The 24,391-nt window shown below is 39.0% G+C and overlaps 2 protein-coding genes across 3 annotated transcripts; one reads left to right on the top strand and one right to left on the bottom strand.

Annotated features, from left to right (window-relative positions):
• Positions 1–9: 9 nt before the first annotated feature.
• Positions 10–6,045, bottom strand: LOC138052184 (N-alpha-acetyltransferase 38, NatC auxiliary subunit-like). Of its 2 annotated transcripts, none has more exons than XM_068898563.1 (3): positions 5,919–6,045; positions 4,087–4,267; positions 10–1,556 (listed from the first exon to the last, which is right to left on the bottom strand). In XM_068898563.1, the coding sequence occupies exons 1-3, from the start codon at positions 5,940–5,942 to the stop codon at positions 1,474–1,476; spliced, it is 288 nt and encodes a 95-aa protein (XP_068754664.1). In that variant the 5' UTR covers positions 5,943–6,045; the 3' UTR covers positions 10–1,473. The 2 variants fall into 2 exon arrangements, with proteins under 2 accessions (XP_068754664.1, XP_068754665.1); XM_068898564.1 differs by having other exon boundaries at positions 1,245–1,553.
• On the top strand, positions 6,031–22,645 carry LOC138052183 (RNA polymerase II subunit A C-terminal domain phosphatase SSU72-like). The gene is made up of 5 exons (XM_068898562.1): positions 6,031–6,324; positions 6,461–6,604; positions 19,243–19,382; positions 20,477–20,595; positions 21,046–22,645. The coding sequence occupies exons 1-5, from the start codon at positions 6,227–6,229 to the stop codon at positions 21,145–21,147; spliced, it is 603 nt and encodes a 200-aa protein (XP_068754663.1). The 5' UTR covers positions 6,031–6,226; the 3' UTR covers positions 21,148–22,645.
• The last annotated feature ends 1,746 nt before the right edge of the window (positions 22,646–24,391 follow it).

Below are 24,391 nucleotides of genomic sequence, written 5' to 3'. Positions count from 1 at the left end.
ACATCAAGCTTTCATTCAAATAATTCTTCACTGTCACATTTCCAATTTTTTTTACCTTTGCAGAGTTGAGTACAAAATAAATGTAAATTGCCAGACAACTACTGTAAGATGCGACTTGACTAAACCCTGTCTTGCCTTCAAGGTGTTCGATTCCTTCAATGTTTGTTAAATCCATAAAAATTTGATTTCAGTGTGTTACATAATACCAAGTTAGTAAAATCTTAGAAACAAAGCTCACTTGATATCCAATGGCAAAAAATGAAATATTTTTATTTCTTTATTTACTTTTATTTTTCACCGCCTGTCTTGTTCATCCAACTGACATTCCATTCTTGAGCTCCATGAGGGTATGTTTTGTTTAAATATCCACTAAAACGCCATTCATGTTACAATGACTGTCGACACCATTGCAGGTTAATTAAATGTTCTCCTGTGTGCACCAGAGAAATCTACGCATTATCCCAGCCCCCTCAAACCTAACAAAATACGCACAGAAGACACGAGGAATATTAGGCATTTTCTGACTGGGATTGCCATACTGGCGACCCGGTAATAACAAAAACCAAGAAATATTATACATTTTCTGACTGGGATTGCCATACTGGCAACCTAGTAAATACAATACACAGAATCTTAACCCTGGAAGATTTGAATTAACTGATGGTCATGAAATCGGTGACAAACAAGGGAAGATGACTAAGGGCCTGTTTACATGGAGGTGGAGTAACCTGCCTGTAACTCTTATTTTTTCAGCCTCATGTTTACATGATAGGTGAGGTAGCCCGCCAAGAGGGTTTGCTTGGTCTGCCAGACTGGGTAACCCACCCAGCCAGGGGGCGGGTTTTGCCATGTAAACGCTTGAAGATGGGGTAACCCGCCATCCTAGGGTCGGCTTGTGTTAGAATCTGCTGCCTTTGCCACTGCAGCATTAAAAGCAATAGTAAAAAGCCCCAGCATTGAGCAGGAGTAGCTAGTGAGAGTAGAAGAGCATTAATTGCCAAAATGCGTCCTTCACCAGCCATTTTGCCTGTTTAAGTACTTAGCGACCACACAATAGCCTAGAGAAAGGTCACCCCAGACCCTGGGGTGGTAAGATTGCAAGTAAATGCCAGCTATTTTTTGACCCAAGCTAGGTGGGTAACCCCACCAACCCAAGTTACCCTACCTCCATGTAAACAGGCCCTTACTGTATTAAACACCTTCCTAGTTCTTATATATCCACAACCATCTTCAGTTAAGTCAGATTTTCACTTAATATTAATTTTATTCTTCTCTATACCATAAAATAATAATCTCATTTTGCCAAGTCTGTTGTCAAAGAGGTCTTTCAGATTTATGAATCAATAATTATTATGTACACACGGCAATATTATCAACATCATCTGTATCCAGATAAAAGTCCTCCTGCACACTGTCTCTCGAACCATAGCACCTGAACCAAACCAACTCCATATTTCCATTGATCACAAACCCTCACTCCAGGTCTATTTCAATGGAAACAATGTGCTTTCCTGGCACCATTGCCAATCCAAGAATCCTTGGTTCTTCCTTTTCTTCTATCAAAAAAGAAGAGTTGACAAATAATACAATAAGGTTGATTAAGAGCATTAAAACACACCCTTAAGACTTCAAAGCTTTTTAGATAACAGAAAGCATCAAGTTTGCCCTGGCCCCCTCTAGAACGGCATGGAAACGGTCACTCATCAAATTAAAATAGTGACACCAACACAACTAGTGAAATTATACCACAAGTTGTAGTTTTCCGAAACGTTTTCCTTGAAAATTAATTGTATCAATGCATACAGTAAAAAAAGGTCTATGCACAACTGTTGTTGTTGTTGTTGCCTTCTTATTTTGTTATCAACAATATGACATTATTGCAGTCAATGAAATGTGGGAGTTCTGCCATGAGCCTTGTTCAACACATTGTTTGAAAGCATTGATTCTGCTTCCCATTGATTCCTGGGAGCGAAATCGTCTGTCTAACATCAGACAATTTTTACTTGCTTGTCAACTGGGGGTGTCCTATGGCACCTGAAGGGTCAGTGGATTAAAGGAGGCTACATGTATGTGCTTTGAGAATGGGAAACCCATTCTTTATGAACAAGTTAGGGTGGGTGCAGGGATGGCGCAGTGATGAGAGCACTCGCCTCCCACCAATGTGGCCCGGGTTCGATTCCCGGACTCGGCGTCATATGTGGGTTGAGTTTGTTGGTTCTCTACTCTGCACCGAGAGGTTTTCTCCGGGCACTCCGGTTTCCCCTCTCCTCAAAAACCAACATTTGACTTGATTTACTTTCATTGTTCATTTCAGTTCACAGTGTCCCCAATTAGCGCTCCAGCGCTAGAACGACTAGACACTTAAATAAAGTTCCTTTCCTTTTCCTTTCCTTAAGTTAATCACTTCAATATGACATACATGTTCACTTTAGACACTGTTATTACTGGTGTCTTAAGTTAGTAATTTAAGCTACAAAATGTACTTTTATGGTGTGTTTTCTTTGTTATTACCATTCTTCGGACTGTGAACTTAATTAATGGGTTTTCAAACACTCTTTGTAACTGACAAGGAGGTACAAGTCACATGGAAACATGTATACAAGATTAAAAATTATGATTTATTTTCTTCTTTCTTGACCAGTTGCAGTAAAACTTTACTCAACGAAGTATCACAGGACATCAGGGAAAGGGTTCATGTATCCTGACTTTGATTCCCAGGGTCAAAGGTTTTTTCAGGATTTTCTGGTTTCCCCCTCAGAAACAAAAAAAGAAAAAATAATGGTGATTCCCTGTCCTGCCTTGTCTTGAGTTTGTCCACCACTCAACAGCAAGGAATGAAAGAATCTCAAACAATGATATTGTTATTGTTAATTTTATTGTTATTATTACTTTTGTGCAAAAAGTCATAAAAACATTGTTAAGGACAGTGGCTACTAATTAAAAGGTATTTTTGTATGGTTTATGAATATGCAGAAAAAGTAGTTCTTAAGAAGTGTTCCTGAAATCCAAAAAGAAAACTACGGATAACCATGCATTTTTCAAAGATAATAAATTAATCAACAACATTTGTAAAAAGCTATAAATACAAAGCAATGTATGGTATCCTCTTCAAAATTGAAGCTTAATTATCTCCGAATAATGGGGTTTGCCTAAAACTCGGAATCCAGAATCCGGAATAAGAACCTGAACCAAAGTCACTTTAAATGATCCAGCGTCTTGCAAATGTTTACTTTTACCTCTCCGAGTTGTCACATGCTGACTCCTTTTGGGAGGGGATTCATGTAATAACTTCTGAAGAGCATCCAATTTTCTGAGCTTTTTCTTTTTCTTTGGGAGCCCATGAGTAGAAGCTTGCCTCTCCCATTCAAGCCCTGCGAGTCAACCTTTGTGCCTATTGACCTCCCACATGGTCAGCGGTTGATGTTTGACGTAAATAGTATTCTCACACTGAAAATGCATTTCGTTTCATTTCTGTTTTTTTCCTGTTCACCAATAGATGTGGTAGCAATCAAGCATCTATAACACCCAAAGAGGACTACTCACCTCACATTCCATGTCGCTCTCAACTGAGGTGCATTGACATTATGCAACACCCACCTTTGACAGGTATCATTAAAAGGAAAGGTGCTTTGAAAAATTATACTGAGGTTGGGGTATAAACTGTCTCCTAAATTTTAAATTCTAAAGAGAAAAATACTGCGAAAAGCACTGTTCGATTACCACTTCATTCAACTTAGAATTATAAAACATGAGATGCTTTATCAACTTTATTGCTCTTCGAATTTGAGAGTACTTTACCACGCTAAATGTCTCAGTTATCGAGTTTATTGCTTTTGTTCAACTTTCACTGGCTTCCAGCTTCCCGGATTTTAGGCAAGCCCGCCAAATGCATGGCTACCCCCAATGTTCTTTTTGGATACTAAGAGTACATGTACTTGCTAAGTTCTGCTTTATATATAGTTTTAAACCATGCAAAAATATCACTGTATTAGAAAGCATCACCCATAGTAAACCCGAGTTATATGTTGCGCAGAACATATGTGCAATAACAATAGTAGGCACCATCCTTAAGGGAAGAATACTTACCTAAAGAACCAACAAACTCCTGACATGATCCCAGAATGATGTTCCTGTCCTGGTCAGTACAAAGAAAAGAGCCAATCAACGTTCTTCCATCAGAAATCTTTATTTTCATAATCTTGTTCAACCAAGACTCTAAAAGTTTCCTTTTCTCACTCTTTTCAATGCTGTCCATGTTGCCATCAGTCTTAAAAGCAAACAAACATTTTACAGTATGGGATTCACCAAGGCTTTTATTAAAGATAAGCAACCATAGTATCTCTACTCCCAATATTTCAATTCAAAGGGGCTCATCCCTATCGCCTAATCATGCTTATGCCATTACCAAGGTGTTGAACATGAAACCTTTCCTCCTGGTGCAAGCAGATCAGATCATTCTAATGATGAAAAGATGAGGTCACCCTTTTTTTCTCTGTAAAAATACTATCATCTACACAACCTCTATTATTTAGTCTTCCACAAAAAGGATATAAGGTAATGACTTGATGAGGCAATTTTTAAACTTTTAAATTGTAATGTAAACATTGGTTTAGCATTTACAGAGTTTCAGCCTCCACTTCACCGCCCATAAATGCAGCACTCTTCCACAGAAGGAGAGTGCTGTCCAGGTGGGTGAAGGAAATGTGTTAACACTAACTCTCTACTCATTTTTGCCCCTACCACCAGTTTCTTTCTGTAGCTTTAAACGTTTTCTTTTTTTTGCTTCTGGTTTTCTTTTTATTTGATTTTCTTTAACTCCCACCAACTGACACAAAATTAGGAAATGCAGTTGACAATAAACAGAGAAAAAAAGAGGGATGGCCTGATTAAAACTTTGGATAATTTTTCTAGTTGTTGCAAATTTTGAAAATCAACACTGAAAACAACTAAAAGTCTTAATCACACTTTAATTCTGACCAAAGCAACTAATAATATTATTGTCATAAGCTTGGAGATACTGTGTACAAAAGCAGACTTAGGTAAAGGTACACCTTATTTAACGTCGGAAGTTCCTTTACACTCTAGCGAGTACTCTACCAGGAAGCCCATGGTGCGCTCATTTTACCCCCCTCTTTCCATCAGTGCTCCGTTTTAAGGGTATTTAAAGCTATTTAGGCTACACTGAAAGGAAAGAATTCGAAACAAGGATGTGAGATCCAGGGATCGAACTCTGGTTCTCTTGCACCAAGGCCGCACATTAACCAACTGTGCCACCCTTGCTCCTTAGTGCATTGTTTCTTTTGAAAAGTAAAGAAAATAAGTGAATCAATGACAATGTGAACTGGGTTCAATTCCCAGACTCAGCGTCATATGTGGGTTGACTTTGTTTGTTCTCTACTCCGCACCGAGTGGTTTTCCTCTGGATACTCCAGTTTTCACCTCTCCTCAAAACCAATATTTCACTTGATTTGCGTTCATTGTTAATTTCAATTTACAGTGTCCCGAATTAGTGCTCCAACCCTAAAACGACTAGACACTTAAATAAAGTTTGTTTCCTTCCCTTTCTTTTTACTTTCTTTTCCCTTCCTTTTCCTTTGGAACCGCTGATAACGTCATCAGTTTTTACACATAACTTTAATATCTCCAGAACGATAGGAAATACTTAAAAAATGAAAACACCATATTTCTTTTTTTCAAAAAGTCTTTCAACTAAGCGTTGGCTATTTTCTGTTTCATAGGTACTTTAAATATTCAAAAGTGTGGTTGTATTTTTAAAACTAATAAATTGTAACAATCGTGCTATCAAGACCATTTTAAAAACGTTATTTTTTGGTTATCAAAAACAGTGGCCAACTGCAACACCACGAGAAGATCTAGCGAAAAGATCACGAAGTAAAGAAAAAAAGACAAAGTTTTACCAACGCCGTGTCCGCGTCCGCCATGTTTTCTTCATCCCATAAAGAGACCTGAGTGCGAGAGATCCCGGATGTTAGGATGCAATCTATCCGATATCTCCCGATATTATTAGCCAATGATGTTCAATGACGTCAGTGCTATTATGTGGAAGGTTTTGTTGAAGAGTCCATCTTTGTGGCTTCGCTGGTGTATTTCGTTGTAAAGAATCTGTGTCCATCCTTTTCAAGCAAAGGTTTCTGACGTGTTTGAAAGATAAATTCGCTTTTTATTCGTTCGGTTTTTTCATACCTTGTGAATTTTTGTGTCATTAATGCCTTTGAACCTGAAAAATATGGTTCTGAAATTAAGAATCGCCGTTGTTTGCTCCAGCAACCAAAACCGAAGTATGGAAGCTCATAGTTTTCTAAGGTAAAAGGGTTACCGTTAATTTAGTTCATGGGAAGTTAGTTTTTGTCGCATGAAAATCTTAAAGCGATTTTTTTCAAGTTAGTGAAGTAGTGAGAAGTGAAAAGTTGGGAATATTGTTTCGTTTATTTTGTTTCAGCAAGCGAGGATTCAACGTAAAATCTTATGGTTCCGGAGTTCAAGTGAAGTTGCCCGGCCCAGCCCCAGACCGACCAAACGCATATTCATTTGAAACGACGTACGATGAAATGTACAGAGATTTACTGAAAAAAGACCCTCAACTGTATCCAGTTGATTTTCGAAGTTAAAAAAGCGTTGTCGCTTTACAAGGGTTGCACGCAATCACAAAGGCGTTTATCCGGTAAAAGAATTGGTCAGATTTTATTTGCATTCCAGCACGTACGACAGGCTAAAACGGTCCCTCGTCTGCTTCTACTACAGGTTTAATCTTTTACTTTGGTTTTGATTGGAAATCAAGGGTAAAATTCAGTCAGTGATATAAATTCTTAGAGAAAATTCATTAATCTATCCCTGAGTTATACCTTTACACAGATGATTCCCTATTAAGCACAAAAGATTCTTTATATTTTTGGGAAAAGTTCCCCGCGTCTAATGCTGACTGGTCTTTGTCAAAAAAGGCCATTGAAAGTGGTTGGGTGAAAAGGGCCAACAGGCCCTAAGTGATATTGTAGGATTTTTAGTGTTGTTTTATTGCAGCTTCCTAGAGAGTTGTTATCAAGAGAGGAATGTTCTGGCTCGAAATGTAAAGCCTGTGCAAGAAGCTTTAGTAGTGAAACAAGCTTTCACAAGTTGTTTTATTGATTCAATTAAAAAATAAGGTTCATTAAGGGGCACAGTGCTTTACATAGTCAAGACTCAAAGAAAGTAAGATGCAGGAATGAACATATGGATGTGATTGTGACAAAGGTAAAAGTTTGATTTCCTGAAGCACGGTTTTGTGATGTGTTTTGAAACTAAATTTAGGTGTTGATGATAATAAATTTCAGTATGGATATCACTGTGTATTAGTGAAATAACGTACTGAAAGTCCTTCCCTTCCTATTTTTACCAACACCCTTATGCTCCTTACTGTGTTTCGAATTTAATATTCAACCCCTGGAGGTTAATTTGTTAGGATGTACGGAGACTTTCCCAGGCTTTTTTCCATTCTCTTTAACTCCTCAACAAAAAATTTATACATCTTCAAGGAAGGTAATATGAAGACTTGAATTGGCTAAAAGGATAAATTCCAATCTTTACTGCATAATTATGTCACCTAAAGTTTGCTATTACCCACAAAATAAAGGGTGAATAGTAACATTCAAAGGACATTCTGAATTTGAGAAAGTCTACAGTACCCACTTAACTCAGCCCAAAGTTTTTTGTGCCACAACCTTTACCTGGTTCCAAAGTCTAGTAACTGGTGCTTCCTGTTTTAATTGGAAGGCATCTTACTGGTAACCATTGTGTGTAAAGAGTGGAGAAGACTATTGTGCAAATTATGTTAATGCAGAAAATTAATAACCCACAGCTACTTCAGATAACCAGAAAAAGACTGAGGCACAATGGTGGCTTAATATGTCTGAGTCAACTGTTATAGAATTGTAAGTTTCCCTCTATACAAAGTGAACAGACTTCCTGTTCATGTGATGTTGCTGAGGGTTTTGAACTGGAACCTTTGGAAAATGCCTCTAAGTAAACAGCAAATTCCTGTGGAAAGTGATGCATTAACCACTATCCAATTTGCAATAGTGCAATAATATTACTCTATTTCCAGTTTTTGGCATGTCGATTTCTTGTCAAGTTCAAATTTGGGTTGTAGCTGGTGTGTTGCCTGTGAACAAGCTGTCAATAAAGTACCCATGGATAGTTAGGTTAACATTCTTAGGAAAGTGCCAAACCTCACATGTTCCAATCAAGTGCACCAACAGTTGGTGTTACTGTTTTTGAGAGCTTTATTGCACATGTTTGTGCAGGCTCCTTTTATCCGTGAAATTTAGTAGACTCAGTTTGACCGTTTGTACTTACCCGTTGTTCAAACAATGCATTTCATAGCACTTGAAAAGGTTAGGGGCATGGCCAATTAATCAGCAGTGGAAAAGTGACCTGCACTCTTGAAACAGGTGATTCCTCAAGGTACCAGTTGCTGTCATTTAATGTGGAAAGGTTATGTTCTGGTACCGAGGGTTGTGGAGATGGTAAAAACTGTCTGCAAAATCAAAGAACATAACATTTCTACATAATGCTTTCAGCTTCTGATTCTAGTTGAGGAACACCTGCATTGTTATAATACAAATGCACCTTAAGATATCAGACCCTACAAATGTGGGTTATGTGTGTTCATTTTTGAGGATTCCTTTTGATCGTAGATGTGGGAGTCATCCTTGTGTGTGTTGCCCACATGATTGTGTGAAACTTTACACTAGTGTTTTTTTTTTTTTTTGGTGACTTCATTTCTTTATAAGATACTCGCATATTCCAAGAGGTAAATTGGTCATTCAATCAGTCCTAAATGTTTTTTCCCCATGTTTTTTTTTTACTTTGATGACTTTGATGACGAGTGATTTCTTTAAACCGTATCGTGTGTAAATAAAGGTCTTATGTTATATGTTATGTATGTTATGGGTGGCAGCACAGTGTACAGCATTTACAAATTTGTTTGCTTTAAAGTCAGTTCCTTTCAGTTAACCTTGAAGGGTCATTTTAACTCATTGACCCCTGGGAGTGAGACTTCAAAGATTTTACTTTAACGCCAGACAATTTTACTTGTCAACTGGGGACCACCTAGGGTGTTCGAGGTGTCATTGGGTTAAGATATGGTTAGCATAGGACGTTCTGTCCAAGTGCCATTTTTTGGTGTAATTCAAAAACTAAAATGTGTTGTCAATTTGTGTTAAATGATCATGTGGAATGCTAACAAAGTTCTTAAAGTATTTGGGTGATTTAAGTCAAAAAAGTGAAGTTTCAGATTTAATTATCACCATTTAAATACTTATGTTAGTAACTCACTACAGTAACCAGATCTTTTGAAAATTGTCTGTTAGTGTTTTCTGTCTTTGCCATCCCTTTGCATATTTAGGAAATTACTTTTGCTTTTTAAAGGAGCCATGTCACACCAGATAATGTAATTTCATGACACCCAAAAGGCCCAAATAGTAGAATGAAACATTGCAACAGCCACTTAATACAGTAATAGGAGAGAGCAGCACGATGGACACAAATGGACAAGATTGAAATGGATTGCTCAGAATCATCTTGTTTGCAATGAAACTATGGTTTTATCAGTAAAGGAATTGCACATTACCATTTTAGAGTTTTTAGCTAAAGATTTCCCCTAAAGACTTTAAAGTAGTGTGACACACCCACTTTAGGGGAACTGTTATCGTAACACAAATTTGGTTTGTTTGCCTGCTTGGGGATGGTTGAGCAGATCAGGGTGGTAAGGTTTAAGAATCTTACTTTTCAATAATTTTTGCTCTGCACCGACTGCCCATTTATCATTAACATGACATCCCTGGGAAATGTTGATGTTGCTACTGTGAACTGTGCTATGCTTTGAAAGTCGTCATAAGATGGAGCAAGTCCGGCCTTGTGTTTTGTTACTTTTTCAATTTTTGAAGAATCTGAAGGTCTTTGGTGGGCAGCAACACTGTTTCGTCCTCCGTCCTCAACCAAATGTGTCATGGGCGTAGACTGTGACTAGGCCTATAGACGTAATCAAAATTTGAAGAATAAGGCTGTTAACATTTCAAGGTAGCTGGAAGACATGCCACCTTTGGGTGACTAGAAACATCAACCCTTACCCAAGAGGAAACTACCTGGTTATGCACTCCATGTGGATGATATAAAGACTGTTGGTTGGCTGCATCCTTTTCATATTTTGCATCTATCGCTTGTGAGTCAAACACAACCAAAACTGTTATCTGCAAGAAAGGTTGCTTGTTTACAGACAAATAATTGCTGGCCACAGCGCAAGGATTTGAAGAGTGGCACATTGCTATGAAAGAAACTGCTACAGTCTGTGCTGTTGGAAGGAGGGGGAGCAAACATTAGGCAGTAGCATTGCTGTGCTAATGGAATCAGCTACAGTAATTCCTGTTCACAAGAGGGACTCTAAAGCTCGTTAAATTACCAGCCCATTTCACTGCTGAGTATTCTTAGCAAGGTTATGGAAGCAGAAGTTAATAAACGAATACAAAGCTACTTTTTTCAGAATAACTCAGATTTTTAGCAGTCCTCCTGGCTATTCTTTCTCAACACAGGAATTATGCCCTGGACAAGGAGAATGGGTGTGAGTTATTGCTATGGATCTCAATGATGCCTTCAATAGAGTCTGGTATATCATATGGACTCTTAAGAAAACTTGCCAAGAAGGACATCTGTGTGATGCTGTTAAAGTGGCTACAGAGCTACTTCTCTGGAAGATAAAATAATCAGCATTCTGTCAGGCCAAATCTCTCAAGTTACTCCTATAAACATTTCTGAGCCCCAGGGCTCAATCATGGGGCCACGTATATTAAATTTCTTAATATTTATTGACCTTGTAGACATAAGTGACAATGAACTCTATTTGTATGACAACAACTTCACATTTTATCCCCCTATACCTCCACTCAAGGATAGCAAAGACATCGCATATAGTCTCAAAAGAGATCTTGACAGAAGGATGACAGTGTAGAAGTGGAAGGTCTCTTTTAAGCCTGCAAAGTCCAAATTAGCAATAATCTATCAAGAAAGTGGACACCATTCTCTCTTGACCTGTTCTTTTGGGGATGCAGCTTAGTGTGAGGGAAAAGCTGTAGATTCAAGGGGGGGGGCACTGTCAAAACATCTCGTTCAGCTCTTAGGAAAGTTGCTTTTAAGGTATACCCTAAGGGTAGGGCCACAGTTTGTAAGACAGGTAGACAGTATCAAGATCACCAAGCAATTTCTGGTATGTGGGCAGAACACCAGTCAAGCAACCCTTGTGAGAGACAGAGATCTTGACAGAGAAATCCCATGCAGAGCAGTGGGTGAGACACTCCATAGGTGTCCTCGATAGACCGCGACCAGCTGATGGAGACATACATGTAGATACCACTACTCCAAATGAAGATAAAGTCCAAATGTCCATCAAGGCTATGAAAAAGCATGCGGTGTAGTTTCCATTTTCACGCAACTTTTTTAAAGCAGATATGGAGATAGCTAAGTACTGAGGTTGTAACTGATCTGGGAGGAAGATGACTGGACCGAAGGACTTGCTGTGAAACTTCCGAAGAAAGGAGATCTTGGCAATTGTGACGACTGGAGGGGAATTTACTGCCATCAATCCCACAAAAAGTTTCTCTGCCAGATTCTCCTAAAAAAGGATTGATGGAGTGATTGACAAACAAGCTGAGAGAAGAACAGGCATGCTTTAAAAGAGGTGGAGGGTGTGTTGACTAGATTTTTGCACTACGTAACACTAAGGGATGCCTAGAGTGGATTGTGCCATTATGCATTAACTTTCAGTTGATGATTTCAAGAAGCCGATAATGGTGTACACAAAGACAGCCTCTGGAAGATCCTTAGGTGCCACAGCATACCCCAAAAGATAGTTAATCTATAAGCAAATTCTACCACCACTTTGAGAGTCATGTCATCAATAGGCCACTTTCCAGAATACAATAGTACTTTTGTTTGCTCTCAAATATTTTGCATAGGCATTGTTTCCAGTTTTTCTTGGGATTCAATATGGTCCCGAGAGAAAGTAAAAACAATGCTTATGCAAAATTTTGGGAGGGCAAACAACGAGTATTATGGTATTTTGGAAAGTGGCCTATTGAGCATGACACTACTCTCTAAGTGGTGGTAGAATTTGCTTATAGCAAAGCCATTCCCTGTTGTGTTCGGCAAGGCTGCATTTTGTCATCAATTCTTTGCTGACCAATGACTGGAGCATGAGGTGCACAACATCAGACAAGCCAAGGGACATAAAATGGACCACTACAATAACAGGACTTGCAAGTGACCTAACTGTTCTATCATCCAATCATCAAGATGCAGACTGATCTGTATATTAGCACAGCAAAGACCAAGGTCATGTGTATAAATGCACCCACACAACAGTCAACAGACACCAGCTGGAGGAAATAGAGAATTTCCCTTTTTTAGTAGCAGCACGAGTAAAGAAAATGAAAAGACAAAGACGTCAGGGCTAGATTATCTAAAGCTCGTCATGGCGCATTCTCAAAGCTTAACAGTGTATGGCAGTCTAAACAGTGCGGTCTCTAAAGATCAAGATCTGCAACAGTGATGTTAAAACAGTCCTACTGTATGGCTCAAAATGTTGGTGTGACATCCAGAGGGTGGATACATTCCACAATAGCTGTCTCAGAAAAATCTGCCTCATCCTCTGGCCAGAGAAATTCAGCAATGTTGAACTCTGTGGGAAGACCAAGTGTAACTGCACAATACCAGAGATTGAGAAGAGGCAATTAAAATGGGTTGGCAAAGCCCACCTCCCGAAAGTTGCTCTCCACTGGAAACCACCTGGCAAACAGAACCAGGGAAGAGTGAAAATCATGTGGCATAGGACAATACTTGCTGAAGCAAGGGTGATGGGACACAGTTGAGACAAGTTATAGAAGATAGCTAGAGATAGAGACAAAAGGTGATCTATGTATACAGCCATGTCCTACTCAGGATGAAGAGCGTTCGTTTGTTTGTTCGTTTGTTAATTGGTTGGTATGCAGTAGAATGGAATATGCTGCCCTGTGTTCAATGTACTGCCTGTACACAATACTCCGTCCGAAGTCTGACCCTTAGATGAGATGTAGTTGCAGTGACTGTGTTTTACAAAATGCACACAAGGCAATGTCCCATCTGACCGTTGCAGCTTGCTACCAGCTCCATTTTGTTTCATGCCTAACCACACAGTTAACTGTTAGCATTCCTGCCACAAGAATGAACACAATGGAGCTTTTCTATTGATGTTGTTGGCAGTATCTTGTACTCTGGACTTAAGTGCTTACAAGCTTACATGTTTCTTTCATCTAGGCCATTACTCATGCAGTTAACCATGGATTGGTTCGCCTGGGATATATATGTATACACATATAAGCAGGCCGTTCATCTTGGGAAGCTCAATGCGGGGGTGCTTGATTGGTCCGATTGTGTTGTAAGAGGTCTTGGTGTTCAAATCTACCCTCCAACAACTCTCGTGCTTAACTGAATTTGCACTGTTTTGAAACCCAACTTTTTTGCAGTTTACCAAAATTTGAAATTCGGCTGGTGTCTGCTTTTTGCTGGGTATGGAGCATGTTTGTCTGCTTTAACCTGCAGAGCAGTCCTTATAAGTTAAACATGAATGACTTATTGCGAGACCAATTCAAACATATAGCAGACTGCGTACCAGTGTCTGGAGACAGCTGTATATATCTGAGCTCTTCTTCGACTACTCATGAATTGTTTGAAATGGGGAGTGTTCACCAATTCTGTATTGAGCTGTATTGCCCTGGAAACTTCTCAATACTACACAATTTGGATCATACTGGTGTGCCTTTATATGCTGACAAGCCCAGTGTCTATATATCTATGCCTTTTAACTAATTAGTGATATTTACCCAAGAAGCTCCGCGTTTGTGAAAGTGGTTTTCAGGAGGTCCTGCATCCTATTGAATTGGAATTTAAAAGTGTTGGTTTTTGAGGAGAGGCGAAAACCGGAGAACCAACAGAAAAACCTCTTGGATCAGAGTAAACTGAACGCACATATGGCCACGAGTCCAGAATCAAACCCGGCCCACATTGGTTGGAGGCAAGTGCTACCACCACTATGCCATCCCTTCTCCTTGTAAATACAGTCGTAGTAAGATAAGCCTTGCAGGATACAAACTTTCATTCCTGACGACCAGTGTCTGAGATAATTCTTCTGGGAGTGTTCACCTTAGGAGTTCTGAAAGACTTGCTACTCTAGCTGGCAGTGGAGTATACATTACTACCGGTATGGGTTGATGGGATAACAAAAGGTTGAACAGAACAGCACAAGACGAGCTGGAAATGCTGATGGCTGTGATCATTGGAATTCAGTGCACTTGCAGCCCCTTGACCAAACAAGATAGACTTCCATAGAGTGAGGAACTAGAACTTAAATTTCATGTTGATGTGAGGGGCTTGTAGAGTAATGTTTATGCTCCCGAGCTATGTGTTATTTTGTGGATGCCACACTTGCAAATGAGTTGAAATTGCTTCCTAACTGAAAGAAGATTATATTATTCTGATCGTAATAGTTTACCATTTCTCCTTGTGCAAATCATGTCCACCTTGCTACAATCCCATGGCTTAATTTACTGTAAGCTGGATAAGTGTGGGGGGCTTGCCAAAGGGGCAACCTGTGATTGCATCTTGGACTGCTTATTTCCTCATTTACTGCTAACTTCATAGGGCTCTGTCCTCTACCCAGGAACCAGGCCAGTAGGAGTTCTTACACTGTTCTCTGCAACAACCCATTAACTCACCATTAAAACCTCTACCTCTGGGGTGAAGAACTACCTAATGATGAACAAGACAGATGGAGCTAGGGAGACAGCCATGTCTAACCATGTACTTAATTTGCCTGAATGATGGATAGGTTGCAGGCCTGTGAGTTTAACTGTGTTTTGCTGAGAGGTGTGAACCCTTTTTCTACCTGTGTGTTGGTGAGGTGGATTATGTTTTTTCACTTATGTATTTGTGGTGTGGAAGGGATTGATCTTTTGATTTTACAACTGATTCTTTTCATTATTTAACTATAACCATTAGGCTATTGAAGCTTTGGCTCTACTTATGTAATTTACCGTGTAAATAATGGATAAAAAAGGGAAACCTTCCTTGATGTACCAATGTACTTATTAAGTCATGTGGTGCAGTATGTTGATCCTTCTTGATATAGGCATGAAGCTATAAATATCAGATTTGTACTGGTCACATTTTATAAATCGGACTTTGCATTTGACTGTAATGAGTGGGTATTCTTGCACTACAACTCATTGTATATGAGGAAAACTCAGGGTTAATTCAGACAGATCAACCTAATTTGTGTATTTTTGCACCTTTGAATGTTTTTAGTGTTTTTAGTCTGTTTTCCTGGTTGGTGCAGTGGTGAGACCACCATTGTGTCAAGGGTTTGATTTCCAGAATTTGTCTTGTGTGTGAATGTGTTGGTTCTCGACTTCTCTGAGGGAGGGTGTAAACTGCAGGTTGCAGGTCACTGTTTCACCACAGCTGAAACAAACCACAACTTTACCAATGCTAACATGAGGCTTAAGAAATAATGTGTAAGCCTAAGGTTAGCATTTTTGTAAAGGTTTAGGTTTTTTTCAGTCATCGTAAAACAATGACTATCATCCACTGCTCTGAGAGGTTTTTTTCTGGGTTCTCTAGCCTTCCCCTCTCCACAAGAGCCAATGTTTGGTTTCTGTTAGCAGTGTCCCCAACTTGTGCCTCAGTTCGAGAAGACTTGATGCTTAACTAAAGTTCATCATCATCATCATACCATTTGCAACATTTTTTTAAAAATTTACTTATCCCAAATTACATAACACATATTATGTATACTCGGTAATAGTAATGCAAACATAATTGTACATTTATTTAATGTTACACAGTCCACCTCCATTCATACTTTACAATGGACCTAAATACTGTTCTCCTGTTTGCTTTTTTTTTTTTTTTTTTTTTGAATTCTTGCATCTCTTCTGCAAATAGGTGTTTTTGTCACACAATTAATTAGTTTTTAACCTATTCACGAGTAACATCGTCTGGTGTTTAGACAGAGTAAAGCCCATGTAAGTCTCCCTCCCAGCTGGGGACAATGGTTTGAAGGGGACTTTGGGTTGTTAACCCTTTGACTCCTGAACCACCTTCCCCTCCCCCCTTCCCCCCCACCCCGTTAATGAGTAAAATCATCTGGCTTTAGGGAAAGTCCATTTAATATGACAAGGGGGGAGGTAGGAAGATATTGAAACTCGAACCTTGAAATTTTAGCAGCCCCCCTCGCCAGCAGTTCAATTTTTTAGGAGCCCCACACCTCCTACAATTCCTTTGCTCCCCTGAAAAAAGATCGCTAGACTGTATTAAATATATTTACTGTTATTGCCTTCAATGGTTTATACTATGACAGACTTGAGGTCCATTTGTGATGAGATCCCGGTTGAGTTCTGAGTATTTATTGTCACAGAGTGCCTATCTCCGATGCTTCACACAGTTTTCATGGTAGCAGCTCATCCATGACCCAACCCTCCGACCAGATCTGGAAAACTGGCATGTCTCTGTTTCCGTAGTCTGAAGTGGCTCAACTGTAGAGTCTTGATCGGTGTCACTATCACCAATAGCTAAGACATTGTTGTCATCCGAGTCAGATTCCCAAACAGAATCACTCTCAGGGTCAGCTGGCTTGTCTTCTGAGGTGGCTTCCTTGTCATTTCTGAGATAGAAATCTCCGGTGATCCTCTTCAATTTGTCCAGTTTCTTGCCAGCAGATGGAAGTTGGTGTTCCTCGAGGTACTTGTCATGTGTTGGTTTTGAAGTACACAAATTTTTGGAGCCCCCCCTCCAAGCCCAACAATTTTTACAGAGCCCCCACCCACCCTTTAGGTGTCTACAAATTTTCAGAGCCCCCCCCCCCCCCCTCAATATCTTCATTCCCCCTTTCCCCCTCCCCCCCTTCCTTTGTCATATTAAATGAACTTTTCCTTAGACAGTAAAATCAATCTCACTCCCAGGGTCAGTGGATTAAGCCAGTGATACTTATTCTGCATTCATATTGCTACAGTTTTCGTTAATAAGATTTTGAGTTGGGTACATTACTTTGGCTTTAAATAAGTTGCACATGTCGTTTTGTTGAAGGATTTAAAGCGACTATAGATTTTAGTAAAGCCAATCTTGCATTATTTTATGTTAGTATATACAAATCAAATTCAGAAAGTTCTTTTTTTGGAACATATGCATCATTAGCATGGTGACTGCGTCGAAGATCCTGACATGTTTACTCCTCATAGGTAACAAAGTATGTATTCTTAGAGGTTTGCTATCTGATAGGCCTTAATAGCTACAGGGTTTTGTTTTTCAATAATTCTTTTAACTGTCAAATAATCTGAGGTTGATACTTCTCATTGCTACATTTGTTGGCCTTTCAATCAGTTAGTAAACCATGTGACTTAATACCAATCAACTTGCCATGAACTTTGTGAAGAAACTGTAAAGTGACATATAATAAAGATGTGTAGCAAATAAGAAGCTTAACATTCTAGTTTGGGGCTGGACAATCAGCGAGCTATGCGAATTTTCCATTGAAGTCCATAATCACCCATTTCAAATAACACTGATAAACAGTTATTAAGTCTAAGCACCCATTTTAAAATAGTTAGCTTTCCATAATTGTGTGACTTGCATGTTGACTTACATGGCTCACCATGTTGGCTCGCATGACTCCCAGTCACAGCTCGCGTGGCTCGCAGCGATGACTCCCATGGCTCGCACATTGTTCTAACTCTTCTAGTTTCCAGAGGCAGACAAAGGTTTTTTTTCCTACCTTAAGGATTATTTCTTTTGTATGTTTCAAATTGATTATTGATAACAAATAGGGATAGTGGCCATTAGAACTAAACCATGTACATCAAGAGTGGGCATTACTAAACCAGGAAACAGCGAAATGAAGCTCCAATTAAAACACCTTGTATGGGTTTTGCTAAAAGCAGGCCCACGGCCCGGCGGCCCGAAGGCCCAGCGGCCCACACAGTTTTGTTGTCTAGCGGTAAATCCACGCGCATGCTCAGATTTGCATCGGGTTTGGGCGCGCAAAGGAAAGACGGTGAGTTTGAATTCGTTTACCATTTTAATAATCATTTCAATCCTTTTCGATCCTTTCTTTCGTTGCATGTTGCTAAGTGAAAAATGTTGTCATTCTCTGATGTGTTCGTCTGTTTACAACAACAAACAGAAACAAGGATTCAAATGATTAAAATGGTAAACGAATTCAAACTCACCGTCGTCCATTTTGCACGCCCAAACCCGATGCAGATCTGTGCATGCGCATGGATTTACCGCTGAACAGAAAAACCGTGGAAAATGAGGAGTGGGCTACCGGGCCTCCAGGCCTCCGGGCCACCAGGCCGTCGCGGGCCGTGGGCCGCAGGCCGCTGGGCCGCGGGCCTGCTTTTAGCAAAACCCACCTTGTATGACCCTGCTGTACATTGAATAGTAACAGAGAAAGGTTGGATTTCAGATTAAATATCATTTTAGGCCTAAAATGTTATTGCTCCTAATTCATTGAGATTAAGATTAGGATTCAGATTAAGACAGAGAGTAGGAGCAGTAACGTTTTAGGCTTAATTAGGCCTAAAACAATATTTTATCTTAAATTCGACCCTTGTCTGTTAGTATTCAGTGTATGGTGGGGTCATACATGGTGTTTTGGTGCTTCATTTCACTATTTCGCTGTTTCAGTGTTTTGTTGTTTAGTAATGTCCCAGAAGGCTAAACTACCGGTAATTGGATGTGTAAGGTTTGGAGTTGTTTCCATGGGAAACCTTAATTTGAGTAAATATATTACTCTCGTCATTCTGTGCATGCAATACACTACCTAATGCCTTTGCATGTTCTGTACACTGGAACGTATGTGTTGGCAATGATGCATTGTTGCTGTGCAGGTTTAAGCAACTTGGATTTATTTGCTTATTGGAAGTGTGTCCAAATGGTCAGAGACAGCAGTGTAAAATGGGTGGGGCTTACATACAAATTATGATTTTGCCCTGTTTTGTTATAAGTGTATTTGGGTTAGGCAGGACAAATGAGCTTTTTCCTTTATGTAGTGACCCTCGTAAACAAGCGGTTGGACCTTCTTTAAAACTGTAGATAAAGAAATGCCATTTCCTTCATTTTGCTTTTCTCCAAAAGTCCACAAATTCCTTAATTTGAGCACATCAGATATAAGCAAAATGGAATCCTGCACATGCTAGATAGAAACAGAAGAATAAAACCACACCCTGAGAGATTTCAGGAAACAGAAGAAGAGTTTGATCTTGTGGTGACAGTTGAGGAACGAGTGTACGATCAAGTTATTGAGTGTGAGTATTTCTGTATGAGTTTCAATTACTTTGTAACTGGGTGTGATGAATGTGATCTTATGAAAAGGTTATCTCTTCACCTCAAAACTACAAATGTCTTGGTCAAGACAGTAGGGGAAAAAATGCCAAATTTGCTGTCCTTGTAAATTGCCATGCAACAAGCCATGTCAACAGAAATAGTACTTTATCAATAGATTTTTTACCATACTCCCCACTACCATACAACTGTAAATACTAACAACACTTTTTTGGGATGATAGTTCATAATGAATGTGTTTATGAGGCAGGTACAAAAGTTGGACGGGAGCAACATGAAAAAAATGATGAGTCCTTGAGAAATGTGCCTATCCCTAATCTTTAAGGTAACCTTGGTGAAATCAGGGCAAACATCGAATATTTTTGGTTTACAAAATAATTTCTCGCTCGATCCAAGGTGTGCAATCCGAGTTGTTCTGGTCCGACTTTTGTACCTGCCCTATGTCTAAGTGGGGGGTTCATGTCCTATTACAAGAGCATTTTTTACTTCTCACAAGTCATGAAAAAGCCAAAAAAGTGTCTGATTTTGTAAATCCTACCAGTACATGATTGTAATCTTAGAGCTTGGTCAAATGTTTGAATTTCCTGGTATGATTTGTTCTATTGGTACCCTATTTCAATGATTAGAAAATGGAAAATTTGTCCTCATTTACTTCCCATTTCTGGCAATGTGGTAGAGTTCACTGCATGTGAAAAACTTATTGAGGCAGTACTCTTAAGTTCAATTTTAGGTCACTTGCAAAATTTCAGCCAAATATTGAGAAAATCAAGAAATGGCCAACATTTGACATGGGCCTCTATGACATTTGTTAGGGTCAACTAGGTTATGGTCAGGGTAGACAACTGTGACCATTAGCAGTTAAGATTAAGCCCTTTGGAAACATGAAACCTTCTGACCATATGCCTCCAGCTGGTGCTTATGAAAGTAACAGTATGGAGAAATATTACAACAGTTACTAAAAGCTTAATAATCTGATAAACATCCTTTGTTTTCAGTGATGTCAATGCTCTTCAAAATTGCCACACAGCGATAATAAAGTATTATTATTTTGTTTTAGATCTTAACTCAAGAGGTGCCCAAAGTTATTCTCCAGTCCATGTAGTTAACTTGGATATTCAGGATAATCATGAAGAAGCCACTCTTGGAGCATTTCTTATATGTGAAATGTGCCAAGCTGTGAGTATTGTGTTATTAATAACCTTACTCTTTCCTTCTAGTGTTGTATCTGTCTGCAGGACACAGAAATAGCCAGCAAGTCATGCAAGCCACTTTAGTCATAAGCAAAAACTAATCAATACGTAGTTAAGGATAAAAAACATGCTCCACTGGTCCATGGACTTCCCCTGTAGGCCCAGTCCATGGACCCCTGTATGGATCCAGTCCGTGGACCATCTCTGTGGACCTACTTTATGGAGCACAATTTTTGTTAGAATGTCATTCCCAGGGATTTCTCTGCCAATGGCTAGTTGGGCTAGACTTCGCAGAAAAATGCCCTGAAAGAGAGGTCAGCATTAATTTGTCAAACTTGGGAATGATACCGTTATTTTCTATGGCCGAGACTTTACAGAGTATAGTTTAAGCTCTAACTCTTATTTGAGTTCTATTAAAACCTTTTTTCCTTCCTAGATCGAGAGTTTGGATGACTTAGAAAATGAAATTGATGATGTTATTCCCAAACTGGAGAAGAAATGGTCCAGGAATCTGCTTCACTCAGTTGCTTTCTACTAAGTCAATATTTTTCTAAATAGATCATAATAATAATATTATATTTTAATTGACAGTTAGTGTAAATAGCTATTTCAATTTTTTTGGCATGAACTAAACCTTGTATTTAAATGGCATAGAATGTTATCCAAGCATACAACCGGTCATTAGTCCTATTTGAAGAAGAAAAGAAAAAGATTTTCCTTTAAAAACTGAAAAAGGAAATGGTAAAATAAAGTTACATGTTAAACGGTTAAGCTAACTTGAAGAAATTTGAACAGAGTGAAAAATGAATCTGTAAATGTTTTACAATGCAAGCCCTTTTTATGTTTCTGTTTGCCATGGTGGTGACACAAACTTAAGAAATTTATTAACGATGGTAACATCTGAGTTTAGGCAGATAGGTATGGCTAATTTGATTTTACCAGCAAAGCAAGGATTGTATTTAAAAGGTTATGTTGGCGTAAAACAGGATTGATTTACCAACAGAGTATTCCGAAGGTGAACTTGTTATTTGGGCAATGCCAAGATGGTTTATTTTGTCGCAAGTGATCATATATTACCGGAGTCATTATGATATTTATGCTGTGTAGTTAAATAGTTTGGTGTGCTCATTGTAGTGAGTTTTTTGAATTTTTGATAATTTTGAATGTTTAACTTATTTCTGAGCCACCTTTAAAGTGTGTCAAAATTTATATCGCCACATGCAAGCTATTTAGTAACTGTTTTGTCTGTAGATGAGTTTGATTGCAGTTTAGCTGCTGAAGAAATTACCAAGTCGCAACTTCTTGTTGTTAAGACTAGATCTTAATCGAAAATATGTGTCACTTCTATATATTCCAAGTTACGTAGTTTTACTTTTCAACCAGTTTGGGCCTCTAGAAGGTAATAGTCTTTATGCAGAAGGAAATCCTTAATTTTATAATTGTGGAAACTACTTGACACATTTATAAATTTCTCAGATTGGTTCTTGCTGCATTTATCTTGGATGTTTTGTAGTCAAATGTGACACTGACCAATCATTTGAAGGTAGAGAGGGTGAAGCAAGGGTTTGTTTAGAAATTACTTATTGCAGATTCATTTTTATATTTTGTGCTCTTTTGTAGTGCTTGATTAAGGGTTTTTATTATTATTATTTTTTTTTTCATGAAACTGGCTTGCTATCGAATGAGAACGTCAGTAAGGTTTAATTTGGTTGTAAGCCCTTTCTGGGTAAGAGACAAGGTACAAAATAATGCTCATTCAGGGGAGGGGAAATGGTTTCTCAGTGATGATGAGTGCACATAACTTGCACATGTCCCTTCCCTTATAATATGTTACATTAAGCTTATATCAAAGCCCTGGGGTTTTCTTGAAACAAACGATTGGTTCGAGGAAGCTCCATTGTATATTTAAAGATACTGTATCGACGTTAGAATATTTCAGCAATATGCTTTCCCTGACATTGTAAATCCGTAATCAAGACACCTTTTTTTAACTTATTGAGTACATATAGAACAAAAATAAAATATCTTGTGTAGAATGGTGTGGTCGAATTTTGCGTGCCGTTGCAGCGTTTAGTTTCTCTTTTTATGACATATGTGGAGGGCAAAATTACTTAATGCTGATTGGCTGAGACAGTGGGCATTTTTCAGTAATTTTGGTAATTGCCCCGCGTAAATTACTTAAAGGCCCTCCTTCAACCGACAGGCATTGCGAGCTGTAGAACAATTATCCCGCCAAAGCTGAAATTCATCCGATCAGATCGCTACGATAAGAATGTGAATTTCCATAACAAAAACAAACGGTGGAAAAGCCTGTCGGTTGAAGGTCGGTCTTTAAAATTCATTGTTACAACTCATAACTGAAATGCAGTTTTCTATTGGACGACAGCGTATCGCGTGCCTTGCCTCAAAACTGTAAAAAGGCTAGTTTTCACTTGCGTCGGAGTCGTAATCAGAAGCGCAGACGGATACGATCTAATGAAAATCAAACTGTCGGAGTCGGAAGCAGAATACCAAAAACTTTGTTGTCGGAGTCGGTAGCAGAAGCGGAAGTGTAAACCAATCACAATGCTCGATTCCAAGTATTGTGATTGGTTGGTTCTTTCGCTTCTGCTTCCGACTCCCACAATCTGGTTTTCACTGGATCATAAGCGACGGAGTCGTAAGCGGAGTTGGAAGAAAATGGGAACGTTCTGATTCTTCCTACACCTATTCCGTCGAGCTAGTTTGGTTCATTTCAGTTGTGGGGTATAATAAAATCCCACGGGATTTCCCCTCGACCCAAAACAAAACAAAACTCACTATTTCCCTAGGGACCAGTCATTTAAGTGCTTATTGGGTCGTAAGTCGCTTAGCAACAGTGAAGAAATTTAAATAGCTTGAAATGCGAAATTGAGAGAACCCATCTTCTCACCTACCTAGACAATTTAAGAAAATTGACCATTTTTCTTGACTCTCTAACTGGCGGTCGAGAAAAATCTCGCAAAATGACGCCTAAAACTAAAACAGCTCGGAACGACCAAAAAAACATAACACAGGACTCAGAACCAATGAAATCTTTTGTTTTCAAATCAAACACGCGCCGTGGATGGCGCAGTTTTTCCCTGATTGCGTGAGAAGCGTGCTTTTTTTTTGCTCAACCATCTCGAATTTTTTCATATATATTATTGATAAGAAGCCACATGATTTTTCTCTTGCAATTTGGAATAAATAATTTTTTTTCAGGACTACAAATTGCACTTGAAGACTTTCCTCACAATTCAAGTTCCTTCTGTTTTTCTTTTTCAAACTAGACGAATCATCCAGAAACATACATTAGGAGGAAAGGTGTTGAGATTTGGGATATTTTTAAAATTCACCGATGTTTGCTGGCGTTTTTCATGCAACTCGACATTTGGTCTTTTCACGTTGCAGAGGTGCAAAACTTCAAGAAACGCGTGCAAAGCGATTGTCTTGTTCATTAAATGCAATTGAAAGTGTGGAGTGTTTCTTCTGTCTCTTTCCTTCTGATCAAATTGACATTTTGTAGAATTCTGCCAATGAAAAAAGACTGGCCTCCCACGCAAACGTTCTTAGGGCTTCGTCACGCGTTCCTCCCCCTCCAACGTCTGCTGAAACGAAAAACCACTTCCGTTCGTGGATTACGGACCAATCAGAGACCGTTTTCCAGTTTCGGGTAAACTCGGGTTTTATAGGGCATTCTTTCGCAGCATGTAATGGCTAAGAACAACACGCTTAATCAATGCTTATGGTTTTTTTTTTAACTACAGTGGGAAAACAGCCGT

The sequence above is a fragment of the Montipora capricornis genome, chromosome 6, assembly GCF_036669925.1.
Source record: "Montipora capricornis isolate CH-2021 chromosome 6, ASM3666992v2, whole genome shotgun sequence".
In the NCBI taxonomy this organism is placed as follows: Eukaryota; Metazoa; Cnidaria; class Anthozoa; order Scleractinia; family Acroporidae; genus Montipora; species Montipora capricornis.
The sequence above is the reverse complement of the archived record's forward strand: the minus strand, read 5'-3'. Positions and strand labels throughout refer to the sequence as shown.

Coding starts and splice junctions, on each gene's coding strand:
- LOC138052184 (XM_068898563.1), bottom strand. CDS start 5,942: ATGGCGGACGCGGACACGGCGTTG. Junction 4,268..5,918: donor CGGACGCGGACACGGCGTTG/GTAAAACTTTGT, acceptor TTTGCTTTTAAG/ACTGATGGCAACATGGACAG. Junction 1,557..4,086: donor GGAGTTTGTTGGTTCTTTAG/GTAAGTATTCTT, acceptor CTTTTTTGATAG/AAGAAAAGGAAGAACCAAGG.
- LOC138052183 (XM_068898562.1), top strand. CDS start 6,227: ATGCCTTTGAACCTGAAAAATATGGTTCTGAAATTAAGAATCGCCGTT. Junction 6,325..6,460: donor GAAGCTCATAGTTTTCTAAG/GTAAAAGGGTTA, acceptor ATTTTGTTTCAG/CAAGCGAGGATTCAACGTAA. Junction 20,596..21,045: donor TATGTGAAATGTGCCAAGCT/GTGAGTATTGTG, acceptor TTTCCTTCCTAG/ATCGAGAGTTTGGATGACTT.